The sequence below is a fragment of the Neltuma alba genome, unplaced genomic scaffold (genome assembly GCF_004799145.2).
Source record: "Neltuma alba isolate B1F8T4 unplaced genomic scaffold, ASM479914v2 tig00003788_pilon, whole genome shotgun sequence".
NCBI classification, from domain to species: Eukaryota; Viridiplantae; Streptophyta; class Magnoliopsida; order Fabales; family Fabaceae; genus Neltuma; species Neltuma alba.
The window spans coordinates 198,803-223,104 of NW_021633426.1; the positions used below are offsets into that span (position 1 = coordinate 198,803).

Sequence of the window (24,302 nt, forward strand, 5' to 3'; positions counted from 1 at the left end):
CTGATTTCTGTTGCCAAGCTTACTCTTGATAGTTTATATGTTGTCTCTTTCTTCCCTAACATTTGTATACTGCAGGACATGTTCAATGGGATGATCAGAGGGATTGGTAGACTTACTAGAAGCCTTTACCTGTTAAAGAGAGAAACTATACATGGTTCTTTAAATTCTGTAAACAAAATTGATAATCTGAATGATACAAATGTTTCTGTTTGGCATTCTAGACTTGGGCATGTGCCCATAGATGGTATGAAACACTTGATTGGTATAAAGATTTCTGATTGTATCTCTGACAGTAATAAGTGTGAAATTTGCATTCAGGCTAAACAGCCTCGGTTGCCATTTACTCCTAGTGCCTCTATATCTAGTTTCTGTTTTGAATTATTGCACATTGATGTATGGGGTCCATATAAAACGCCCACGCATCAAGGACATCGATATTTTCTTACTATAGTTGATGATTATTCTAGAGGAACTTGGATTTTTCTGATGCACTTTAAATCTGAGGCTGTGAAGTTTGTTAAGACTTTTATTGCTCATTCTGAAAATCAGTTTTCTGTCAAGATTAAAGCAATTAGAACTGATAATGGATTGGAATTTGTTAATAGTCAAATGCATGAATTTCTTAGTAATAAAGGCATTGTACATCAGAAATCCTGTCCTTTTACACCTCAGCAGAATGGAGTTGTTGAAAGAAAACATAGACATATTTTGAATGTGACTAGGAGTATTATGTTTCAGTCTCATATTCCTGCTAAGTTTTGGGGAGAAGGGGTTCGAACCGCTGCCTATTTGATTAACCGAACACCTTCTAAGTCATTAGGTCATGTCACGCCATATGAACTAGTTTACAAGAAGCCACCTAATCTGGGACATTTGAGAATTTTTGGATGCCTTGCCTTTGCTGTGAATTTAAATCCTGTTGATAAGTTGCAACCTAGGGCTGAAGCATGTGTTTTCTTAGGATACCCAACCACTCAAAAGGGATACCTTCTTTACAATATTAAGAGTAAGTCTCTTATAGTCACTAGGCATGCAACTTTCCTTGAAAGCAGATTTCCTTTTAAAGACACTACTGTCACAGATCAAGGGGGAGTTAATAGGGTTAAAATTGATCCTTTTCTTATTGATAATATTGAGTAAACTCCTGAACTGATAAACAGTAGGATAAATTCTAATATTGGCAGGCGTCAAAACACTGCTGAGTTGAACAACAATGAACAATCATCTCAGAGTCAACATTCTTCTGTGCCGTCTAGGCCTATTAGATATAGACAACCACCTTCATGGGTTAAGGATTATGAATGTGATTTTTTGCCTAATCCTAATAATCAACCTTATTCTGAAGTGGATGGTTCTGGTTCTTTACTTTGTTCTGTTAATTATGATGATTTGACTAATTCTTACAAATGTTTTCTTTCTAACATCGACAAGGAAATTGAACCAGAAAGTTATGAACAGGCTTCTAAAGATCATAGATGGGTAGAAGCTATGCAGAACGAAATTGAGGCTTTAGAAAACAATAAAACTTGGAAGATAGTTAACTTACCTAAAGGAAAGAGACCCATAGGTTGTAAATGGGTTTATAGAGTAAAGTATAAGGCAGATGGCAAAATTGATAAATTTAAAGCTAGGCTTGTTGCAAAAGGGTATAACCAAAAGGAAGGAGTTGATTTTTATGAAACCTTTTCTCCAGTAGTTAAGATAGTTACTATAAGAATTGTTCTGAAATTAGCTGCTGTACATGGTTGGCCTATACACCAAATGGATGTGGATAATGCTTTTCTACAAGGGGAATTACATGAGGAAGTCTATATGACTGTGCCTCAAGGTTTTGAGACTGATTCTAACAGGTTTAAGGTTTGTAAGCTTGATAAATCCTTATATGGATTGAAGCAAGCTTCAAGGCAATGGAATGAGAAACTTACTCAGTCTCTTATTAAAGGGGGTTTTCAACAAAGCAAACATGACTATGCCCTTTTTCATAAACAATTTAATTCTGGGGTTGTGTTTCTTCTTGCTTATGTTGATGATCTGATGATAACTGGAAGTAATATTCAAATTATTAATGAAGTGAAATCTTTTCTGCATAATGAATTTAAAATTAAAGATTTAGGAGTATTGAAATATTTTCTGGGTTTAGAGGTTCTAAGGTCAAATCAGGGTATTATACTCAACCAAAGAAAGTATGCTACTGAACTTGTTGACCAAACAGGATTAGATGAAGCTGAAATTGCTGGAACTCCTATGGAGCAAAATCTTAAACTCACAGCACAAGTAAAAAGGGATGATCAATACATTGATGATCCTGGTGTCTACAGAAGATTGGTTGGTAAGTTGCTGTATCTGACATTAACCAGGCCTGATATATCGTTTACTGTGCAGGTTTTGAGTCAATTCATGCAAGAACCTAAAGAATCACACATGAAGGCAGCACTAAGGGTAGTTAGATATATTAAAGACAATTCAGGCCGTGGAGTTTATCTCTCAGCTAACGGATCTACCAACATGGAATGTTACTGCGATTCTGATCATGGAGGCTGTACAGATTCAAGGCGGTCAGTTACAGGCTTCCTAATTAAGTTAGGTGGCTCACTTGTTTGCTGGAAGTGTAAGAAGCAAAGTACAGTATCTATTTCTTCCGCTGAAGCAGAATATAGAGCTCTAAGGATGGCATCTGCTGAAATCACATGGATTGTAGGGCTAATGAAGGAGTTACATGTTCATGAGGTTGAACCTGTAACAATTTATTGTGATAGCAAATCTGCCATTCATATAGCATCTAATCCTGTCTTCCATGAAAGAACTAAGCACATTGAAATTGACTGCCACTTTGTAAGGGAGAAATTGCTGGCTGGGATGATAGCTTTCAAGCATGTCAAGTCAGAAGAGCAACTTGCAGACATCTTAACTAAAGCACTTGGAGGCCCGCAGCATGAGTATATTCTGAGCAAGTTAGGAACTTGTGAATATAGAGTTCCTAACTTGAGGGGGAGTGTAGAACATATTCAGATTTGCTTGTAATACGTTGAGTTTAGTAATCTTGTTCTGTCTGTATTAGTTAGGTGTAGTTGGGCCTACACAATGGGCCTAGATGCTTATAAATAGACCTTCTTGTAATCAGTTTTGGGTGTGAGACCTTATCAATAATAAAACGTATTATTTCCAATTACTGTTCATAGTCCATTATCAGATGCAAAAGATTCAACAGCTACTGTTGGAACAGAGTAACTTCGGTCGTGTTGCTCGTTCGACTAGGGTTCCAGGCATCGGGTTCTAGTCTTGTCCAAATTTTATGACTTTTGAGGATAGAAAGTTGATCTCTGAGGAGCTGAAGGAGAAGCTGAAGGAGGCATTGAAAGATGACAATAGCTTTCCGATTGGATTGTATGGGCTAGGCGGAACAGGGAAAACCACAATGGCAATAGAAGTAGGTAAAGATGTCGAGGAATCAAAGTTGTTTGATAAAGTCATCTTGAGTGTTGTCTCAAAGGATGCAAACTTGAAAAATATTCGGGTCAACATTGCAAAACACTTAGATCTGCCTTTAACTGAAGGAATGGATGAATTTGAACAAGCACAAATATTATGGAAAACAATAGAAGAAGGTGGAAAAAAGGTACTTATAATATTAGATGACATGTGGGAAAAGCTTACACTGCGAGATATAGGGATTCCTCTTGGCCGTCATGGCAAGGGTTGTTGTGCTGTTTTGCTGACCACACGTGATCGAAGAGTTTGTATAGATATGGACTGCAATGAGCCTAGTCAACTTGAGGTCCTAAAAGAAAAGGACGCCGTTGATCTTTTCCTATCTTATGCTGGCATGAGCATAGATGGTCCTTCCAATGATTTTAAGGATGTGGCTAGAGATATTGTGAAGGAGTGTGGAAGTTTACCAACTGCAATTGTAGCAGTGGCAAGTTCACTAAAGTCTAGGCCTTTACCAGAATGGCGGGATAGTTTGAAAAGATTGCAGAATCATGAGGGAATTCACGATGTTGACGAAGAGTTAAAACAGGCTTATAACTCTTTGAGATTAAGCTATGATTATCTCAGGAATGAAAAGGCCAAACAACTCTTTCTCCTGTGCTCTCTCTTCCTTGAAGATTATGAAATACCTATAGAACTTTTAACTAGAATTGCTATAGGTCTTGGGCTTTGTGGAGAAGCTAACAAATACTCTGTTGCAAGAAGTCATTTTACTCCAATTAAAAATGTGCTCATAGATTCTTGTTTATTATTAAAGGCTGAGAATGAGTGTGTCAAAATGCACGACTTGGTTCGAGAGGTAGCTCTATGGATTGGAAACAAACAAGTTCAAGTGGGTTATAATTCTAACTCAGCTTTAATGGAAAACATCCAATATTCATCTTGGAACACAGTTGACTTTCCGAATCATTTTGATGGCAAAAAACTTGAGGTTCTTTTACTTTGGATAAATGATGCAAATTCTGCTAGGGTCAAAGTTCCCGATGCTCCCTTTGAAGGGATGGAGAACCTTAAAATTTTGGCTTTAATGAGTTCGTCAGATTTGGAAACTTCAGCTGCTTCCTTATTTCAATCACTTTTGTCATTGACAAATGTTCGAACTTTGGCTATAAAGAATTTTAAGTCATTAGGAGATATATCTATTTTGGTAAATCTAAAAAACCTTGAAAGCCTTGAATTGAACAATTGTTCAATTACTGAATTGCCAAATAAAATTAAAGAACTCGAAAGATTGAGATTGTTAGAGATGGTAGACTGTTCTATTACTGAAAGAAGTAATCCTTTTGAAGTGATTGGAAATTGCTCAGAGCTAGAGGAGTTGTATTATGTGTCAAATCATGTGGCCGGTTATTGCGGGCAAATCACCACACTTCCTACATTGCAAAAGTATCATATAAGGGGTTGGCATGATTTTGATTTTTATGAAGTGGATTTTTCATTATCTAGATATTTTGATTCACGGGACTTAAGAGTAGACTTCTCCAAGGAAATATTTAAACTCCTGGTAGCGGGAGCAGAAATTTTGATGTTAGGAGAAGATTACTACAATAGAGGATGGACAAATATTGTTCCTGACATATTATCTGTGGAAGATGACAACATGAAAGATCAGTTAGCTAGGCTCTCTTTGCATTCTATGAATGAGATAAAGTGCCTAATCCATACCGAGAATCTCCGACCTGATGTGGCTATCTTCTCCAAGTTGGTTGAACTGACGCTTTATTCTGTGGATTTGAGAGAACTATGCCATGGGCCTTATCCTGTTGATTTTTTGAAGCAATTGAAGGAGCTCCAGTTATCTGGATGTGAACAATTGGAAGGCACGTTATTTGATGAAAAGCTAGAGCTGTGTAATCTTAGGTCCATATATTTATATGATTGTTCAATGACATGCCTTTTTCATGCATCCACGGCACAGAGTCTAAAGCAGTTGGAAAAACTGGATATTAAGTCATGTTTGAAGTTGAAGTACATAGTAGCAGAGACTATGGATGATCAGGATCCTAATCAAAAGAGTCATGACTCAATGTTGCCAAAATTGAAGGATCTGACGATCAACGGCTGTGCTGAATTAGAATTTATATTGCCAATATGTTTTTGTGAAGACCTTCCACTACTAGAAAGTATGCAGATTGACGATTGTGAGAAACTAAAATACGTATTTGGGCAATATCCGGACCACAAAGATTTGCACCAAATGGGGAAAGGAGCCATCCTCCAGTTGCTAGAAGTATTGGAAATTGAAGGGGTACCGAATTTCATCAATATATATGCAGAATGTTATCTCCCACGGCCTTATTCTGATGAAGTTCAAAAGTCATCTCCAAGTGCAAAAGTAGACAGCAGTAGCAGTCTATCAAGGGGTCATCTATGTTGTTTTTGGGCAAAATCAAAAGCCTCAATTATACGTCACACTTCTGCTCCCATGGACACTCAATCAAACCATAATCAGGTAATATCTGTCACTCTATTTTGTTTTAAATCTTTATTTGTAATAATGTATGAATCACCCAAATATGCTTTACTAAACTTCTTCTTGTATATATGATGAGAATATCAATTTGTCTTAAAGTAACAAAATTAATTTTGCATTTCTCTTTTTTTTCCATCTAATTGAGACGCTAGGCACAGTTGGCAAAAACCAAAAAATTCGCTCAAATATATGCTGCAAATTACTTGCACATTTTTTTTTGGCACATTATATTTACACTGCTTTGGGTCTTCCTCTGTACGCTACCCACTGGAAAATTTGTCTGTTTATAAATTACTGATTGTACAAGAACTTAATTTTGTTGGGAAAATTGGGGGAAGGACCCAAAAAAAGTAATATTTACTAAAAAAGATCTGATTATAAGAAGCAAATACTAAAATATAAATTTAAAATATAATAAATTATCCCTAAGTCCCTAACAATCCTTAATTTAAACTAAAACTTTTAATAATCCTTTTCTCATCAATATTTGAAACGAAATTTATTAAAATCAGTCAAAATCATTTATATTAATCTATCTAAAATATCTTATATATCTAAACACACAATGAAGTAAAATCATTCATCTACATGAATTGTGCTATCATTAGTTAATTTTTAAGTTGCAATTGAAAGCCCTCTTTTTTTCCCCCAAATATCTCTTTCTTGACTTATTTTTTATAAATCGTTTTACCATATTCTTTTATATATATTTAAATTTAAACAGATATATTTTAATTAATTTCAATAAATAGAATTAGAAATTTTATAAATATTTTTACCAATTTCAATTTTTGAAAATAGAAAATAATTAATTAAATAACATTATTAATATTTATTTTCACCTAAAATTTTCCATTCCCTTAATTTTAAAAGGGAGAATCCCAAAGAATTACCTTTGAATTTTAAAATTCTAAATCGGTCATGTTTGCTACACTTTAATAGCAATTGATAACATTGGAGAAGTAAATGACAACATATTTTTGTAGTCATTTTTTATTTGAGATTTTGAAATTTTAGAGATATTTCTTAGAATTTTTTCATCTTTAAATGTTTTTTTATTACCATTTACTTTAATACAAACATATCAAGATCGAGAAAAAACAAAACAAAAAGATTATGAAAATTGATGACAAATAAGAAATAGTGTGCAGATAAAAATTATAGCTATGAAAAACTTTATGAGTAATATTTGATCATTTTGATTTCTACATTATTTTTATGCCACCATATATCTCCCTCAAAAATCATATGAAACCAACTTAGGGAGCTCATTTTTTCATCTGATTCGTTGATTTATGTTGAAAGTGATACAATTTTATTTTTAATCCAATATTGTTAAAATATGAAATTTGTTGTTATGTATTATAGGAGTTGATCCCTAAAACACGGAGGGAGCGTATGTGAGATGTGGTTAGAGAAAATTTAAAAATTTAGTTAGGAATAGTTTACTATTTTTGAAATTACAGTTTTATATTTGATCCTTATAAATAATTACAAATTTAAATATCTTTTCAATAAATATTATTTTGTGTAGGCTGTTCTCTTTAATTTTTCCCAATTTGTTCATATATAGTAGATCTTTCTTGTAATATCAGAAAAGTTTGAACATTAAGCCTGTACCATAACTTGTACCATTCATTTTCAATTGATGAAAAACGAAGAATCCTCACATGTTTGTATGGAATACAGGCATTAAAGGTGAATTATGTTGTCAACAGAGCTCATGGTCTTTTCATGCCACCATTATACCCATGTAGAAGTTTGAGAAGGATACGGATATTTGAATTTTCTGAGTTAAAGTCACTCTTTACGCCATCCATTGCCTCATCATTGAAATCGCTGGAATCATTGGCAGTTGGAGATTGCGATGCACTAGAGCACATAGTAACAGATGAGGAGCATGGTCATGATCGTGGGAATGTTAACTCTATTTTCCCAAACTTACGAGAGGTTGAAGTCTATGGCTGTAGCCACTTGGAATACATATTCCCAGCTTTTTATTCAAAAGACTTGAAGCATTTAGAATCTGTGGAGATCACCGGGGCTGGAATGTTGACACATGTCTTTGGGAAATGCCGTGCTGATGAGAATCTTAATGTTCAGGTTGATATTAATCTCCCAGCTCTGAAAAGGCTAGACCTTGATGATTTACCAAATATGGTTGGCATTTGTGCTAAAAACTATTATGTGAAGGAACTATATCTAGAATATATTAGGTTGAATGAATGCCCACAACTTCCTTTGAAAACTTTGATGGACTTATTGGTTGATGAGCATAAAAGACAAGAAGATCTGTCAAGGAGAAAGATAAACCTCTTTCGGACTTTTTTTTTTTTTTTTTGCCAGTTAATTTATGATTGATCAACTAAGAAAATCATTAATACTAACATATCTTAATGATACCCACAGGCATTACCTCTTGAGAAGAAAGGTAAACCACCTTCCAACACGCAAGAATTGCCCAAGTTGGAGGATATTGGTGTGGAACCTATTATTTACATGAGCTTTCAAAATCTTTCCGAGCTAACAATCCAGGGATGCAAGCATTTGAAATTTATCTTTTGCGCATCTACCTCAAGATGGCTGCAAAAACTGAAAAGGTTATGGGTATCTCAGTGTGAAGAGCTAGTGAGCATTATGGAGGATGAAGAGAATCACAAAAATCCTATGACTCTGCATCAAGTATGTTTCCCAGAGCTACGCGTAATAACAGTGAAGCGTTGCAAAAGTTTGAAATGCTTGTTCCCTACGTCATGTGGTAAGCTTCCACGACTCTGGCATGTGGATATAGAAGATGCCCCTCAGCTTGGGCAAGTGTTTGGATGGAAGCAGGGAGAGGGACAGAAGCTGGTCTTGGAGGATGTGCTTCCAAAACTAATTGCAATAAGACTAGTAAACCTGCCAGCTCTTCATACTATCTGTCAAGGCATTGATTTTCAGACTGTTAAAATCCGTCATGTGCGTCACTGTCCTGCTATTTCTTTAGCTTCAGCTTATTATGGTACCTTCGAAGAAAGTAAGTATTTACATACATAATTCACTACAACTACTAAATGCTACAATTTGTTCTCATAATAATGTAATTGTTTTATTTTGGTAGTGGATGAATTACTATCTCAAACACTGTCTAATGAAGACTACTATGACTACGAGGACGATAGTGCTTTCTGGGGTTTTGCGGTTAGTATAAAACTTAATAAAATGGCTTAATTAGCTTAAAGAGATGGAAAAAAACAGGGAGATAAGAAATGATAATTTTTACACCAAGAGTAGCTAAAATAAAATTGACCAATACATGAATAAAAGCTTCCCTTGCTACTAATATTTTAGCAGAAATTCCGCACATCCACCTATTTTTCTTATTTAGGGTGTGTTTGGTTGCTCCCCTCCCCTCATTTGGTTAAAAATTTTGGAGGGAAAGGAAGCCAAAATGTTTCCTCCCCTCCCCTCCCTCCCCCCATTTTAGCTCCCCTCCAAATTGGGAGTTTTTGGAGGGGAGCTAAATTTTTAGACTATTATGCCTTTATGATTTTTTTGATATTCCACAACCACCTATAAAATATGTTATAATAATGTTTATTTTAAATAAAAAATATATTATCCTAAGTAAAAAATAAAAATATAAATTATTATAATTAAAAAATATATTATAATAAAAATTGATATAAATTATTATAAAAATAAAAAACATTATTTAAATAAAAATATAATATTATAAAATTAATTTTTTTTATAAATATATTATTTATTAAATATATTTTAAAGCTGAAAAAAGGCATAGCCTAAAGAGAATAAAATTTCATTTTTTTTTGGAGCAAATAAAATTTGTTAATTTGATTATTTCAAATATATTATTATATTAATTAGAATAAAAAAATACTGTACCAATTTTTTAATGCACATGTTAACATGATAAGACTGAATTTTTATTAAATTATATGATTTAAATTAAGATGTAAATTAATTTATATAATATATCAATAAAAAATATAAATTAATATGTAAGGGTAAAATAGTAAATTGATTATTACTATCCCTCTCCTGCCCTTTTTAAACCAAACAAGGGATCATTAAATATTCCTCCCTCTCCTCCTTTTTAATCAAACCAAATAAGGTGAGGATGAAACCTCCCCTCCCATCCCTTAACCCACCCTCCCCTCCCTCCCCTACCCTCCCCTCAAACCAAACAGACCCTTAGTGGACTAAGATTACAATCCTTATTAATGATTTCAAGCCACTATTTTCTTTATACCTTATTTTGAGGAATTAGAGCCAACTCTGGAGAGAGACCTAACTATAGTCAATAACAGAACAAGCGTGTGTTTTACCAAGCCCACACATCCTCTCTTACATATTATTCTTCCTTTATTCCAAATTTTCGCTTGATTTAATTCGTAAAGTTTAATGATCAGAGTTCAACTCATTTCATCTGTTCTTATATGTTTTGTGATTGTTCAGGAGGAACGGGAATCCGAGCGGGCAGAGGCATCCGAGGTTATTGAAGGAGACTCCATAGTTTCACCAAAATCGCCAGAGGTACATGGATTATGCTTTTGTTGAGAAATTATAGAGAAAGTGTTAATAACAATAACTACAAATTTTGGCAGAAATTGACCAATACATGAATAAAAATTTCGCTCGCTACTGATTTTGGCGGAAATTCCATACAACATCCACCGCTTTTTCCTATTGTGTGGGTTAAGGTTACAATTTTGTTAATGAATAATTAATTTGCATGTGCATACTAAAAATAATTTTTACAAAAATATTAACTAAAAATAAAATTGAACAATACATGAATAAAATTTTCCCTCGCTACTAATATTTTAGCAGCAATTCCATACTCCACCAATTTTTCTTATTTTGCGGGCTAAGATTACAATCTTTATTAATGACTTCAATTCACTGTTTTCTTTATACCTTGTTCCGAAGAATTAGAGCCAACTCTGAAGAGAGACCTAACAATAGTCGATCTTCCTTTGTTAAAAATTTTAGCACGATTTGCGAAGTTCAATTATCAGAGATTTCAACGCATTTCGTCTTTTCTTATACATTTTTGATTGAACAAGCACCCATCATGCTTATTGAAGAAGACTACATAATATAGTACACAAGCAAAACCATATTTCGCCAAATTTGTCAGAGACACAAGCATTATGCATCTATTGAGTTAATAGAGAAAAAGGAATGAAAACAATAATTGCAGAGCATGAAATACACGTGTCAAGAAATTATATCAGTAGCTAATGAAAATATAAAGGTCTTCCAGTATGTTCTGACGATTTAGGGTTGAGATGTTTAGGTTTGACATTGCTGGGCTTAGCAAATTGATTCTTAACCATTTTGGACCAAATGTTTGTGTTATTCTCAACAACTTCACTATAACAAAACAATGTCATAAACTTCTTAGCAACTCATTTCTCAACAAATACTTTCACTTGTATTTTCATTTAACAATGCTCAATTATGCAGCAATGCAGAAGTGGAAAGGGTTTCATAGTATTGATATTGTTTTTAGTTTATATAGGAGTTTGCCAGAGCCTCTCATGTACCTTTTAGGAATCAAAGTTGATGTTGATAGTAAACTAATATATCTTTTTTTATTTTTCAGATCAGAGGAGAGGGATCATCACAAGAAGACATAAAAAAAGACTCAACAATACCCCAACAGAATAATGGCTCACCAAATTTTGAAAATGTATGCATATCATACATTTTCTATAAATAACCACACTTAAGAAATCAACAAATGATTTCTCTCTTACCTCACTGTTTTATTCATTTGTTCCAAATAAATCAAGTTTTTTTTTTTTATATTTTGTGTGCTAATTCGATTTATTATGGTTATTAACACCATGAAAACTCAGCTTATCTTCTTCTTATATCTTTTTGTTGATGTTTAGAGTGAGGAAGTATCCAAGGAAATCGCCATAAGAGACTCCACAACACACAAAAAAAAAGTAATTTGCCAAATTTGACAGAGGTATGTACATTGGTATTCTATAACGAGGACTCAAACCAATAAATAGTTCTCTTTAAATTAATATACCATATGCTTCTTAATTATTTTAACATTTTTAGTAACACATTCATATTTTATGAGTTACATAGAATACCAATGCATCAACAAGTGGAATTGTCGAAGAAAAACTCTCAACAACTCCGTCATCTACTTCAGATACAGTAAGGATTATTCTTCAATTTATGTTTCCACTGATATATACAGATACATACATACATATATATATATATATATATATTTCCCCGAATACATAGTCATGTGGAAGTGGAAATGCCTTATAATAATAATGATTTTGTTTTATGGATAAGAGTTGGTGGGAGCCTCTAATGCATAACTTGGTGATCAAAGTGGACGCTAACAGTAAGCTTAAAACAGATTTATGATACCAACAGATTGTAAGTTTAGAGGGTACTAAAGCAGTAGCAAATGAAGTCGTTAGGTCGGTTCCTATTTCTTATATATGCCCGCAATGACTATCCATCATTTTGTTCAAATAATTTAAGAGTGAATCCCAGAACAAAGACCTTCACTTATATGTTTACTGAACTACTCATTTCAATAAAATAGTATAGGCGTTTAATTTGTAGGAGCCTTTAATGCACCACTTGGCTATATATTACTCCCTGATCCAATCCTGTACATAAGTAACTTTTAATTATCTCACCAACCAAGAAGAAGTAGGTACATTATTGATATTGTTTGAAAAGGGAAAAAAAATCCCAATTACTCTTATTAAATGCATCATCTCAAAAAACAATTAGCTCTCTCATATGCACCCTCTTACCCTTAGAAAATTGCAAAAGGCTAAAATTAAAAGACAATAATGGTAACCTAGAGTCTTTTAAATTGTAAATCAAATCAAATCATGAATTCAGAATTAAGCAACACATCCCCACCAACATTTGCCATTGTTTAAGAAATTGAGCTCACATGTAAGGCTCACATGTAAGAATATTATGCTTCCTTTTATGGGTTGAATCAACAAGCACTATCAAAATCAGGATATGATATGCGTTCTAATGATTCACAAAATGCTAACATTTGACAGAAGATTATACTATTTACAATGTTTTAGTGTCATAGAAATAATCCTTAAACTTGCAAATCATTTGGTGTTGGGCAGAATCTCAAAGCAACTTTTGGAGAAGGTCCTTCATTTGAGAAGTATGACAAAGAAAGTTCATCAGCTTATTCAAAACCGAAAACTGAAGAACCTTACACATTAACTCCTTCTGAAGTAAGCTTGCTGCATTCATTTTAGCTTTATATAAATGTCTTGGTGTTTATTCATTCCTTAATTTGCTTAGGAGTTATGTGGAAAGGAACCAACGGCTGATGAACAAGCACTTGGAGAAAATAAAATCTTTAATGAAGCACCTCAAAGAGTTGAAGAACCTATCAAAGAATTTTCCACCAAAGAAACATCAAATGAAATGGTATTGATGATGCCACCATCTATTTCTTTTGGAAAGACCTCTCCAGGAGTAAATAGTTGGTTTCTAATACATTTGCATTATTAATACATTATTGGCTTCCATTCAAATTCATCTTTCTATTTCTATGCTCTTAGATCTCTTCAATCTCATCTCCCAAAAAGCCTCCAATAGCAACCTCAGCATCTCACGCGGAAATGGAGTCAGGGATCTCTGCTATTACCGATGACATTGCACAAGTAAGCCTTCATTTTATTGCATTGGTTTAGGGATGAAATTTTATTCTTTAAAACTGGCATATACTTAATACTAGAATAGAACAATTTGATAATCAACTGGTGCTCTGTTTTTATGAAGCAACTGGAGTGTATTTTAATTCCACTATATATCACCTTCTTTTCAATCTAATACCTAAATAAACTAACTAGTATGAACAATTCTTCTCAATCTGCACCTGATTAAGATGGTCAACAAGTCATAACTTGCTCCTATTGCGTAGACATAAATATGTGGAAGGAAACGCATTTTAATTCATTATATTCTGTTGGTTACAATAATGGTTGCTTCATTTGATTCACTTCAACAGGATAAAACCATGAACCAACCAGAGACCTCCGCTGAGAAACAAATTAAGTTTGACCAAGGAAACCAGCAGCAATTTGCTGAAGATGATCTGATGAGATTGTTCCGAATAATGGAGGAAGGTGCTGAAATGGAAGCTCACATACCTGATGTATCCAAAATTGCAGCTCTTCAAGATGATAAGGAGTTGAAGAAGGCTCTCACTGACTTGGAAGCCCCATTGAAGATGAGTCTGAGTGAAATAACTTGCTCTGAAGAAAGCAAACTTCGCCTTGAGAATGCTCTAAACATCTTATCCTCCCATTATTCTGAAGAAGGAGCTCCCTCTCATGGCCTCCAAGCTACAATTCACTCTCTGCAACAAGAAATCCAAACTGTTCTATCTTCTTCCAAGCAAGCCTATGCCTCCATTGACACATTCAACGAGCTTGAACGAAAAGAGAAGCTTATCACTGAAGAAGGTTCAAAGAGAAAGGAAGCAGCGATAGCTTTTCTGTCTAAAATTCACAATAAAGAGAGTTCTTTGACCGAGGCTCAGCAAAAGAAAGCAGAGTTGAAGGAGAAAATCTCTAAGATTCAGGTTGAATTATATAACAAGGAAAAAGAAATTCAAGAGTACGAGATGGAACTGTTATCTCTAAAAGAACAAAAGAAGAAGAGTGTTTTTGAGACAATAGGGTTGATGAACGAGTTCGAGGCAGTAAAGAAAAAAAGGTATCACATGGTGGAAGAAAACATAAAAGCAAAGCAGCAACTACAAAATATGGATGTTAAGTGGTCTTTCTGTCTATCCAATCTAAGAAAAGCCACACTGCTGCTAGGAGTTCATCTTCAACATAAGCTTTCAGAGTCGGAGACTGATATTTTAATTTCCTAAACAACTCTACTGTGTGGCCGTGCTTATTATTTAGGTTGTTAGCTATGTGTGTTTTGGGTTTTGCGTTTTGAGGTAAAAAAAAAACAAAAAAAAACATGAAGAGGAAATTATTAAAAAGGAAAAAAAAAAAACAAAGAATAGGGCGTGTGGGTAATGATTGTTGAAGACTCGTTATTGTACATATGGATTTGACTGTAGTGAAATTTTTCTGGACTGGGTCCCGTGGTTTTTATCTCTCACATTGAGGGGGTTTTCCACGTTAAAAAATTGCGTGTTCTATAGTTTTTTTTTTTTTTTACTTGATGCAATTTTTTTTAACGTTTACATCATTTTATAGACATTATTTTAACTCAATTTTTTTAAATAAAAATTATGTCCACTATATTATACTACCTCCCGTCCTTAATAATTGATATAAGATTGAGTTGACTAATTTAGAAAAATTGAAGAAGTTAATAAATTATTTTAAACTATTTGCTTTTATCACTTTTTTTTCCAAACTAATTTGCTTAACTTATAAATTGATATATAATGTAATGATTTTCTTATATTCAGAGAGATCATATATTATATTATAATTAAGTAATTTAGTAATTTTTTTGATCTCCTTAATTTAGAAAACTAGGTCTTATATTAACAATTGAAGGTAGTATTATATTTGTGCAAATTTTTTTCCCGAGTACATTTTTAAGATACCGACGCAATGGCGAATGTGGTACTCCATTGTCCACTCAGACAAAAATGTTTCAATATATTGATTTACAAAAAAAAAATTTAATTACAAGCTTACAATAGGCTCAAGTTGTGAAATTGCTAAGCAAAAGTTATCGATTCTAGATTAAATTTTTCATTCACGAAGTACAGATTTATTTCTCTAACGACTATTTCACTCATAGTCCATGAGTTCATAGAAGGATACAAATGACAAAGTGAGTTATAAATTCTAGATTAAAGTTTTGGAATTTTAGGAAATGGTATTTTTTCAGTATTCATCTTTAATTTTTTTTCCCTTTCATTCAAAAAATACTCTTATATCATATTTTTATATATTTTATTTATTTGTACTACTAAAGATATTAAATGTAAGCATTGGAAAGGTGAATATTGGATTGTTTATTATTAAAGAAAACCACACTGCCGCTTCAAAAGTTTCTGCGTGATGAATTCTTATGTTAATTCTTCATTATCCTTTGAACATTTGATTATTTTACTCCATTTTTTAGCAGAATAGTGTGTTTTCAGAGATACAGTATAGAAACAGAAGCTCTATTTCCCCCCCCCCCTTTCAATTGCTCTGTTTTTGTACACGATTCTTGTTAACGACGGCCACCATGTGGAAATCATCAAGCATGAAGAAGGTGAAGGAATAGAAGAAGGATTCACAAGCCTTTAGAACAGAACTGTTTTATGGTCAATTTGATAATGTGAAAATATGTGATTTAATTGTAGTAACTTAGGGTTGTGTGCAAGTTTACTTGTAATTTCATGCAGAAATGTTTCAATCAAACGAATATTTCTCCTCCTACTTTTTACCTTTTTTTTTTTTTTTTACTTATATGTTATTTTTGTAACGTTCTCTAATTGCACGGACTTAATTATGCTTGGTAAATTGTGCAAAGTTAAAAAAAATAAATAAATAATTAGGTAATGATCATGGGACCTACTTTGAAATCCATGATAAAATTATAAGAATAAAAACTTTGCTCCCTTCATACGAAAATGGAGGATGAAATACTGAAAGCAAAGTTAAATGCACAAAGTTATTCTGCAAATTAAAGAAAGTAAAATAGTGTGGTAGAAGGATGATACGTATACCTTTCTTCAATTTCTGAAAAGTGCCATAACTAGATTCCATCACACACACACACACACAAAAATTACAAAGTTGAAGAGCCATAGTTTTACCTTTCTGCCACAATTCAAATTTCAGAGACGACCGACGTACCAACCTCATCATTTCCCAACACTAAAGTTCCTGCTTTTGCAAACCAGTCTGTGTTTCATATTCGTCTTTGAATCCTTCTTGTGTTTCCAATCTTTCCTTTCATATGGCTCTCTATTAATTAATAGTGTTGTTCTGTTGTTCTTTTGATTCAAAATAAAATAAAATGGAAAAGAAAAGACAAAGAAAAAATACTTCTTCTTCGTCTTCTTCAAACCAGTTTGTGTGTTTATTATTTTCTTCTTGTGTTTCTTCTTGTGTCTTTTTCCACGTATTCTTCCTTTGATTTTTCATTTCTCTTTCTATTAAAAGAGTTTCTAATTTGTTGTTTTTCTTCTTTTGTAAAGAACAAATTTTAACCTCTATTAAATTATTGTTTTTCTACTCTCAAAACTATTGATTATTGTTATCATTGTTCTTCTCCTTTTTGTTCAGAGAAAACAAAAAAAAATTGTGTTCAAAACTTCCGATATTACTTTGTATGTTTTTTTTCTTTATATTTAAATTTCTCATTTGATTTTTTTTCTCTGTACCATCGTTGTTCTCATATTTCCTTTTCTAACCCAAAAAAAAAACAGGAAAGGCAAAACAAAAAAGGCTTTTATATCAAAGGCATTGCAGCTTAAACGCATAGAATTCTCTGAGGTAAGAATTTGTGCCCCATGATGCTTATGAACTAAGTTTGCATCTTCTTTTTGTACACTCGCACATGTATGTATGTATGTATATAATATATATATATATATATATCTGTGTGTGTGTGTATTGTCTCTTTAACGTTCTACAACTCCTTTTTATTTATTAGATCTTGGTTGGCTGGTTACACGAAGCACAATTGAAGATCTCATTTATGTTTCCAGGTTAGTATATGCATAATTTTCATATTAATAATCATTTGAAACATATTCTTGTTATTGATTTTTCTGTCATAAACAACACAACCGTTTTAAGCTGAGTCTTGCTTTGCTTACATGTTTTATTGTGAGGCGTACAATTATATATATAAGCATTAATTAGTAACATACTTATCTGGTCCTATTTATAGGGCAAAGAGAGAAAAAAAAATTTTGTTCTATTTATAAGGCATTGAGAAAAAAAATTTTTTGGATGGATGTACAATTTTACCTTTTATTTATTATTATGTTTACTTTGTTTATATAAGGTATAATATATATTAACTAGGAATAAAGTTGAAAAGTTGTTGAACTTTAAATAAGAGTTAATGAAGTTTAAAATTTTTCTTGGTTTAAGTGAAACATGTTGAAAATAATTTACAAATGGGACCAGAGGAGTATTGTATTTGGGCTTTGACCTTTTATATTAAATCTCCTTAATATTTTCATTTTTATTCATCAAATTTTGGTTGGCTGCATAAAGCTTACTTGAAGATTTAAAATTTTGGTTGTCATTCTGGCCCCAAAAGGAAATCTCGAAAGAAAAGAAAAGAAATGAAATAAAGAGAAGAAAATGATGAGATACCTATAGAACTTTTAGCCATCCCAGGCTTTACGAGAAAGCTAATAAACATTCTGCTGCAAGAAGTCATTTCGCTCCAATTAAAAATGAGCTCATAGATTTTTGTTTATTTTTAAAGGCTGAGAATCAATGCATCAAAATGTATGACTTGGTTTGAGAAGTGGCTTTGCTGATTGGGGAGATAACTTTTCAACAGGGCGTGGGTTATAACTTAATAACTTTAAGGGAGTACATCAGATGTAAACCTTGAAACATAACTAACTTTTCACGTTATTTTTGTGATAAAAAACTTGAGGGTCTTTAAGTTTGGATAAATGACGCAAATTCAGAAACCAATAGATACTATCTCTGAAGGGGTCAAGAGCCTTAAAAATTTGGCTATAGTATGCTCATTAGATATTCTAATTTCAGCAGCATTCTTATTTCAATTTCCATTGTCACTAATAAATGCATGAACTTTAGCCTTTAAAGGACTTGAGTAAGGAGATATATGTTCGACCTGACGTGGCTATCTTCTCCAAGTTGGTTGAACTAGAGCTCTTTTCCATGGGTGGTAGAGAACTATGTCATGGTTCTTATGCTGGTGATTTTTTTAAGCAACAAGAGGAGCTGCAGTTATCCAAATGTGAAAAACTGGAAAGCACGTTATTTGATGGCAAGATGGAGCTTTATAATCTTAAGCGCATAGATTTATGTGGATGTTCAATGACAAGCCTTTTTCATCCATCCACAGCACAGAGTCTAAAGCAATTAGAAGCATTGCAAATTAGAAGTTGTTTTGAGTTGAAATACATCGTAGCAGAGACCATGGATGATCATGATCCTAATCACAAGAATCATGACTCAGTGTTCCCCAAATTGAAAGATCTCTTACTCACAGTATGTCCTGAATTAGAATTTATAATGCCAATACGTTTTTGTAAAGACCTTCCACTATTGGAACGTATGCATATTTATTATTGTCGGAAGCTAAAATACATATTTGGGCAACAATATCCGAAGGAGACAGATTTAAATTTGGACCAAAAGGGAAAAGGAAACATCCTTCAATTGCTAGAAGAAGTGTGCATTTGGGGAGCACCAAATTTCATCAACATATATGCAGAATATGAAGTACAAAAGTCTTCTCCAATTACAAAAGTGGAAGTTGGCACTAGCAGCTTATCAAAGAATCTTTTGCATTGTTTTTGGCCAAAATCAAATGCCTCTACCAAACATCATCTTTCTGCTTCCATGACCACCCAACTGAATCATAAACAGGTAATATATGATGCAAATTACTTGCAAGTTATTTTTTTCAATTCATGAAAGAAGAACTCACATGTTTGCATGGAATACAGGCATTAAAGGTGAACTATGTTGTGAATAGAGCTCATGGACTTTTTACACCACCATTATACCCATTCACAAGTTTGAGAAGGATGGAGATATTTGGATTGTGTGGGTTAAAGTCACTGTTTACCCAATCTATTGTCTCATCACTGAAATTGCTGGAATTATTGCAAGTCAAAAATTGCAATACATTAAAGCACATAGTAACAAATGAAGAGCGTGGTCATGATCATGTGAATTTTAACCATATCTTCCCCAACTTACGGGAGCTTTATGCCTCATACTGTAGCCACTTAGAATATATTCTCCCAGCTTTTTATTCGAAAAATAACATGAGTTTTCAAAATCTTTCCATGGTAACAATCCAAGGATGCAAACGACTGAAATTCATCTTCTGTGCATCTTCCTTAAGATGGCTACAAAAACTGAAAAGGTTAGAGGTATTAGACTGTGAAGAGCTAGCGAGCATTATTGAGGATGAAGAGGATCAGAAAAATCCTATGCCTCCGCCTCAAGTATGTTTCCCAGAGCTATGTGGAATTACAGTGAAGCATTGCGAAAGTTTGAAATGCCTCTTCTCTAAATCAAGTGGTAAGCTTCCACAACTCTTGTATATGAATATAGAAGATGTGCCTCAGCTTGGGCAAGTATTTGGATGGAAGCAAGAAGAGGGACAGAAGCTAGTCATGGGGGATATTCTTCCAAAACTAGTTGCAATAAGACTAGTAAAAATGCTAACTCTTCGTGCTATCTACCAAGGAATTGATTTTCAGAATGTGAAAATCCGTCATGTGCACGAATGTCCTAACATTTCTTTAACTTCAGCTAATGATAGCTATGATGAATGTAAGTATTCACATAGCTAATTCATTAAAACTTCCATAATTGCTTAAATTTGCTCTCATAATAACAGAAGTGTTCTATTTCGACAGTGAGTGGATTGTCATGGCTATTTCAAACACACTCTCAAGATGAAGAAGAATACTATGCAGAAATTTTGAACTGGGCTTTTGAGGTTAGTATCAAACTTAATAAAATGGCCATCGGCTAAAAGATGATAAATGATTATTTTTACACCAAGAGTAATGCCAAAGTGAAAAGGGTTCTAGCAGGAATGATTTTGCTTTTAGTCTATATGAGTCTGTAGGAGTCTCTGATCTTCTTCCAAATGGTTAAAGAACCTACCAGTGAATGTTCTGCCAAAGAAACATCAAACAAAAGCCACTTAAGATTCCACCATTTGGTTTCTAATATAGTTGCACTATTCATATGTTATATTACTAGCTTTCATTTAGATTAATTTTTTCTAATATAGTTGCACTATTGATATGTTATAGTACTCGCTTCATTCCGATTAACTTTTCTATTTCTATGCTCTTAGATCTCTTCAATCTCTTCTCCCAAAAAGCCTCAAATAGAAACTTCAGCTCCTCACATGGAAGTGGAAACCGAGAGCTCGCAATCAGACCCATTACTTGCTTCTACTATTACTGATCAATCTGCAAAAGTAAGCCTTCATTTGATTGCATAAGTTTTGGGACGTAATTTTATTCTTGAAAACTAGAATATTCTAATGCTAGAATAGAGCAATTTGATAATCAACCAATACCCATATGTGTATTGAGTATACAGTATTTTGCTTGTTCTTCTTCTACACGTCGCAGCTAGAACATACAAAATTGGGTTTCTTACAATATTGAGGAGGTAAAATTAATGCCTCATTTCATTTTCTTTAGGATCAAATTACAGTCAATCAAAGAGGGAGCTCCGTTGACAATGATCTTAATAGATTATTACAAATAATGAAGGGTGGTTTTGAGTTGGAAGTTGGCCAGCCTTATATTTCCAAATTTGCTGCTTTTGAAGATGACGAAGTGGCTAAGGCCTTTGATGATTTAGAATCCTCATTGAAAATGGATCTCAATCAGATAGCTAACTCTAAAGAACATACTCATCACCTTGAGAATGCACTCAACTTCTTGTCCATCCATTTTTCTAAAGATGAAACTTCCTCTCACGGCCTTATTAGAGGCAAAATAGACTCTCTTCGAGAAGAAATCCTAAAATTTATCTCATCCTTCAAGCAAGCTAATGATAAGCTTGACAGATTCACCAAGCTTCCAGAAAAAGAGAAGTGGGTCAATGAAGAATATGCTCAAAAGATGGAGGTAGCTAATACTATTGTGTCTGAAATCCGCAATACTGAGGATTATATGATTGAATTGGAGGGACAGGTCTCTAGATTGCAGGCTGAATTGAAAAGCAACAAAGAAAAAGAATTAGAAGACTGTGAAATCAAATTGTCTTCTCTTCAAAAGCAAAAGAAGGAATGTGTTTTGGACATCATAAGGTTCATGGGAGAGTACGAGGCTGTGAAGAAAGACAAGTCTCATATGGTGGATAGCCAAATAAGAGTAAGCCAAGAATTAAAAGAGTTGGAAAATCAATGGCCTTCTTGTCTGGTTGATTCGAGGAAAACTGCACTTTTGTTGGGAATCCTTCTTCAACAGTAGCTCTGATTGTTAGGGATTGTTAAGTAAATAACCCGGAAATAGCATTAAAAATATAAATTTCTAGAGGGTAGCCAGATAATTTTTCAATGTATTGATTAGGTTGTCATATATGTTATGGTGCGGTGTGTTATCATTATGGGTGATTTTCACTTGGTTCAAAGTATGGGTTAAGTCAGCAATTCATGAAAACTCGTTTTTGTGTACACTGATTTTTTTGAAAGTGAAACTAGATTTGGACCTGGTTAATGACCATATTTTTGTGCCTTAAATGATTCAGAGCATAGGAGCCTAATTTAGTATTGAGATCTTGTGTACAGAAAGGAAAGATAATGCAACTATGAAAAGTAGGCAAAAGAGATGACTTTGAATGGAGAAAGAAAGTTTGGATATTAATATTTTCATTATTTACATTGATAAAAATCCTTGAGCAGAATTAATGGGAGATCAAATCATTAAGCAATGATCATTTGATAAGGGAAGCATCATATTCAAAATCGAATCATTAATTCATTATCCCCCGTTGGGTGTACATGCGCAGGTATTGGCTTTTTAATTTCAATGTGTCATAATCTTCAACTCCATGGGAATTGTGCTATCATATAATGCTTAATTTTCTTTCACACAAAATAGAGTAAATTGTTGAATTTATAAAAGATTAATACAAATTTGAGTCCTCAAGTTTAAATCTCAAATTTCTTTTCATTTAAAATATTGATCCCAATAATCCAATAAAAACTTGACAATTTTACCCCTTGATGGACTAAAACCTATGGTTTAAAACTTAAAAGACCCAAACTAAAATGAGGACAAATTTGAAGGACCAAAGATTATATTAACCCTTATTAAAAAAAAAAAACATGTTTGTGTGGCTGCATACCGCTACTCATGATTGCTTTCAACAGTTCATTATTATACGCACACATATTCAAGAATAGAATAGGCAGGTTTTTGCGATTTTAGGCTAAATAACTCCTAAATTTACAAAAAGTGCTCTGCCACCAATGGATTCTGTTATGTTTCTGTCAATTTCAGCTCTGATGTCTTGAAGCATTTCGCATCCACAAAACTCAAATGCTTCCCTTGTTGTTGCATATTGACTTTACTCTTGAGGAAGCTATTATTCTATCAAGTTTACTTCTTGTTTTGGAGCCAAGTGTCCTCTGCCACCACGAGAACTAACCCATTCAAGCTTGGCAGAGAAATTTAGGCTTTGGGAGACTTACTAATTGCATTTAGCTTTGTTATAAATTATAACAAATGAGTAACGGAAAGAAATATTAGTGATATAGCTTTCACAATATTACTTTCACAATCTAACTATATATCTAAGGCTGTATGCTGCCCTTTTTAATATCAATGGACAGCTTCGAATATCATCAGCTAGCGTAAATCCAACAGCAATGTATGATTGTGCGGTTACATTTTGATTAAGAGTCTTATTAAAGAGAAGAAAGTTAAATATATAAAGCCATTGAATAAAAATGAGGTTGCCTAGAATGTTGTATCAGTCTGCAAAGAATTTGAAATTTTGGCCAAAGAAACAAAAGAGAAGAGGAAGTTAACTTGATTTTTTGCTTACTGTTAAGTTGAAATCCTCTGTTTTCTGGGATTCTAATCTTACGCATCACTGTACTTTTATCATGTAGGATAACTTTGAATACTCTTCCCCTTTGCCCCCTTCAATTTCCTTATCTTTAAAAACAAGAAAATCAAAACATCATGTCACCAATAGAAACTATGATCTCATTTGACGATGCTGAGTTCCAGGGGCGGCATATATCAATTGTTTGAATAATACTGATAATATTTTGCCAAAGACCCTTCGATCTAGTACCTCACGTATCAAACTCGTACTGTGTCTGAGTGTGTTTGTACGTTAAGTTTCATTTGACCCTTATAAAAATAAAATACTAATAATATTTTTGTTTTTCTCAACCTGCTCTGTTTGATTGGATCCAGCTTCTCTCCTTTACCCTTTTTCATCCGCTGCCCTCCTCTGCCTCAAACTACACCGCTTTGGTGTCGAAATGGTGGGGTGGCGCCTTTTGTTTTTTAAAATAAGCATCTAATACTTTAAAATATTTTTCCAGTATCATTTATTATCTTGAAATATTTTTTTAGTACTATCTATTCTAATATAATTTTTGGTCCAATTAGAGCTCT

The 24,302-nt window shown here is 33.4% G+C and overlaps 1 protein-coding gene across 1 annotated transcript; it reads left to right on the forward strand.

Annotated features, from left to right (window-relative positions):
- The first annotated feature begins 3,292 nt into the window (after nt 1–3,292).
- On the forward strand, nt 3,293–19,840 carry LOC114742486 (uncharacterized). Its single transcript, XM_028930737.1, has 13 exons — nt 3,293–5,941; nt 7,652–8,122; nt 8,372–8,978; nt 9,063–9,142; nt 10,421–10,498; nt 11,574–11,660; nt 13,108–13,221; nt 13,292–13,420; nt 13,555–13,656; nt 14,004–14,713; nt 17,397–17,463; nt 18,757–19,554; nt 19,664–19,840. Exons 1-13 carry the CDS (start codon nt 3,293–3,295, stop codon nt 19,838–19,840), a joined length of 6,069 nt encoding a protein of 2,022 aa, XP_028786570.1.
- The last annotated feature ends 4,462 nt before the right edge of the window (nt 19,841–24,302 follow it).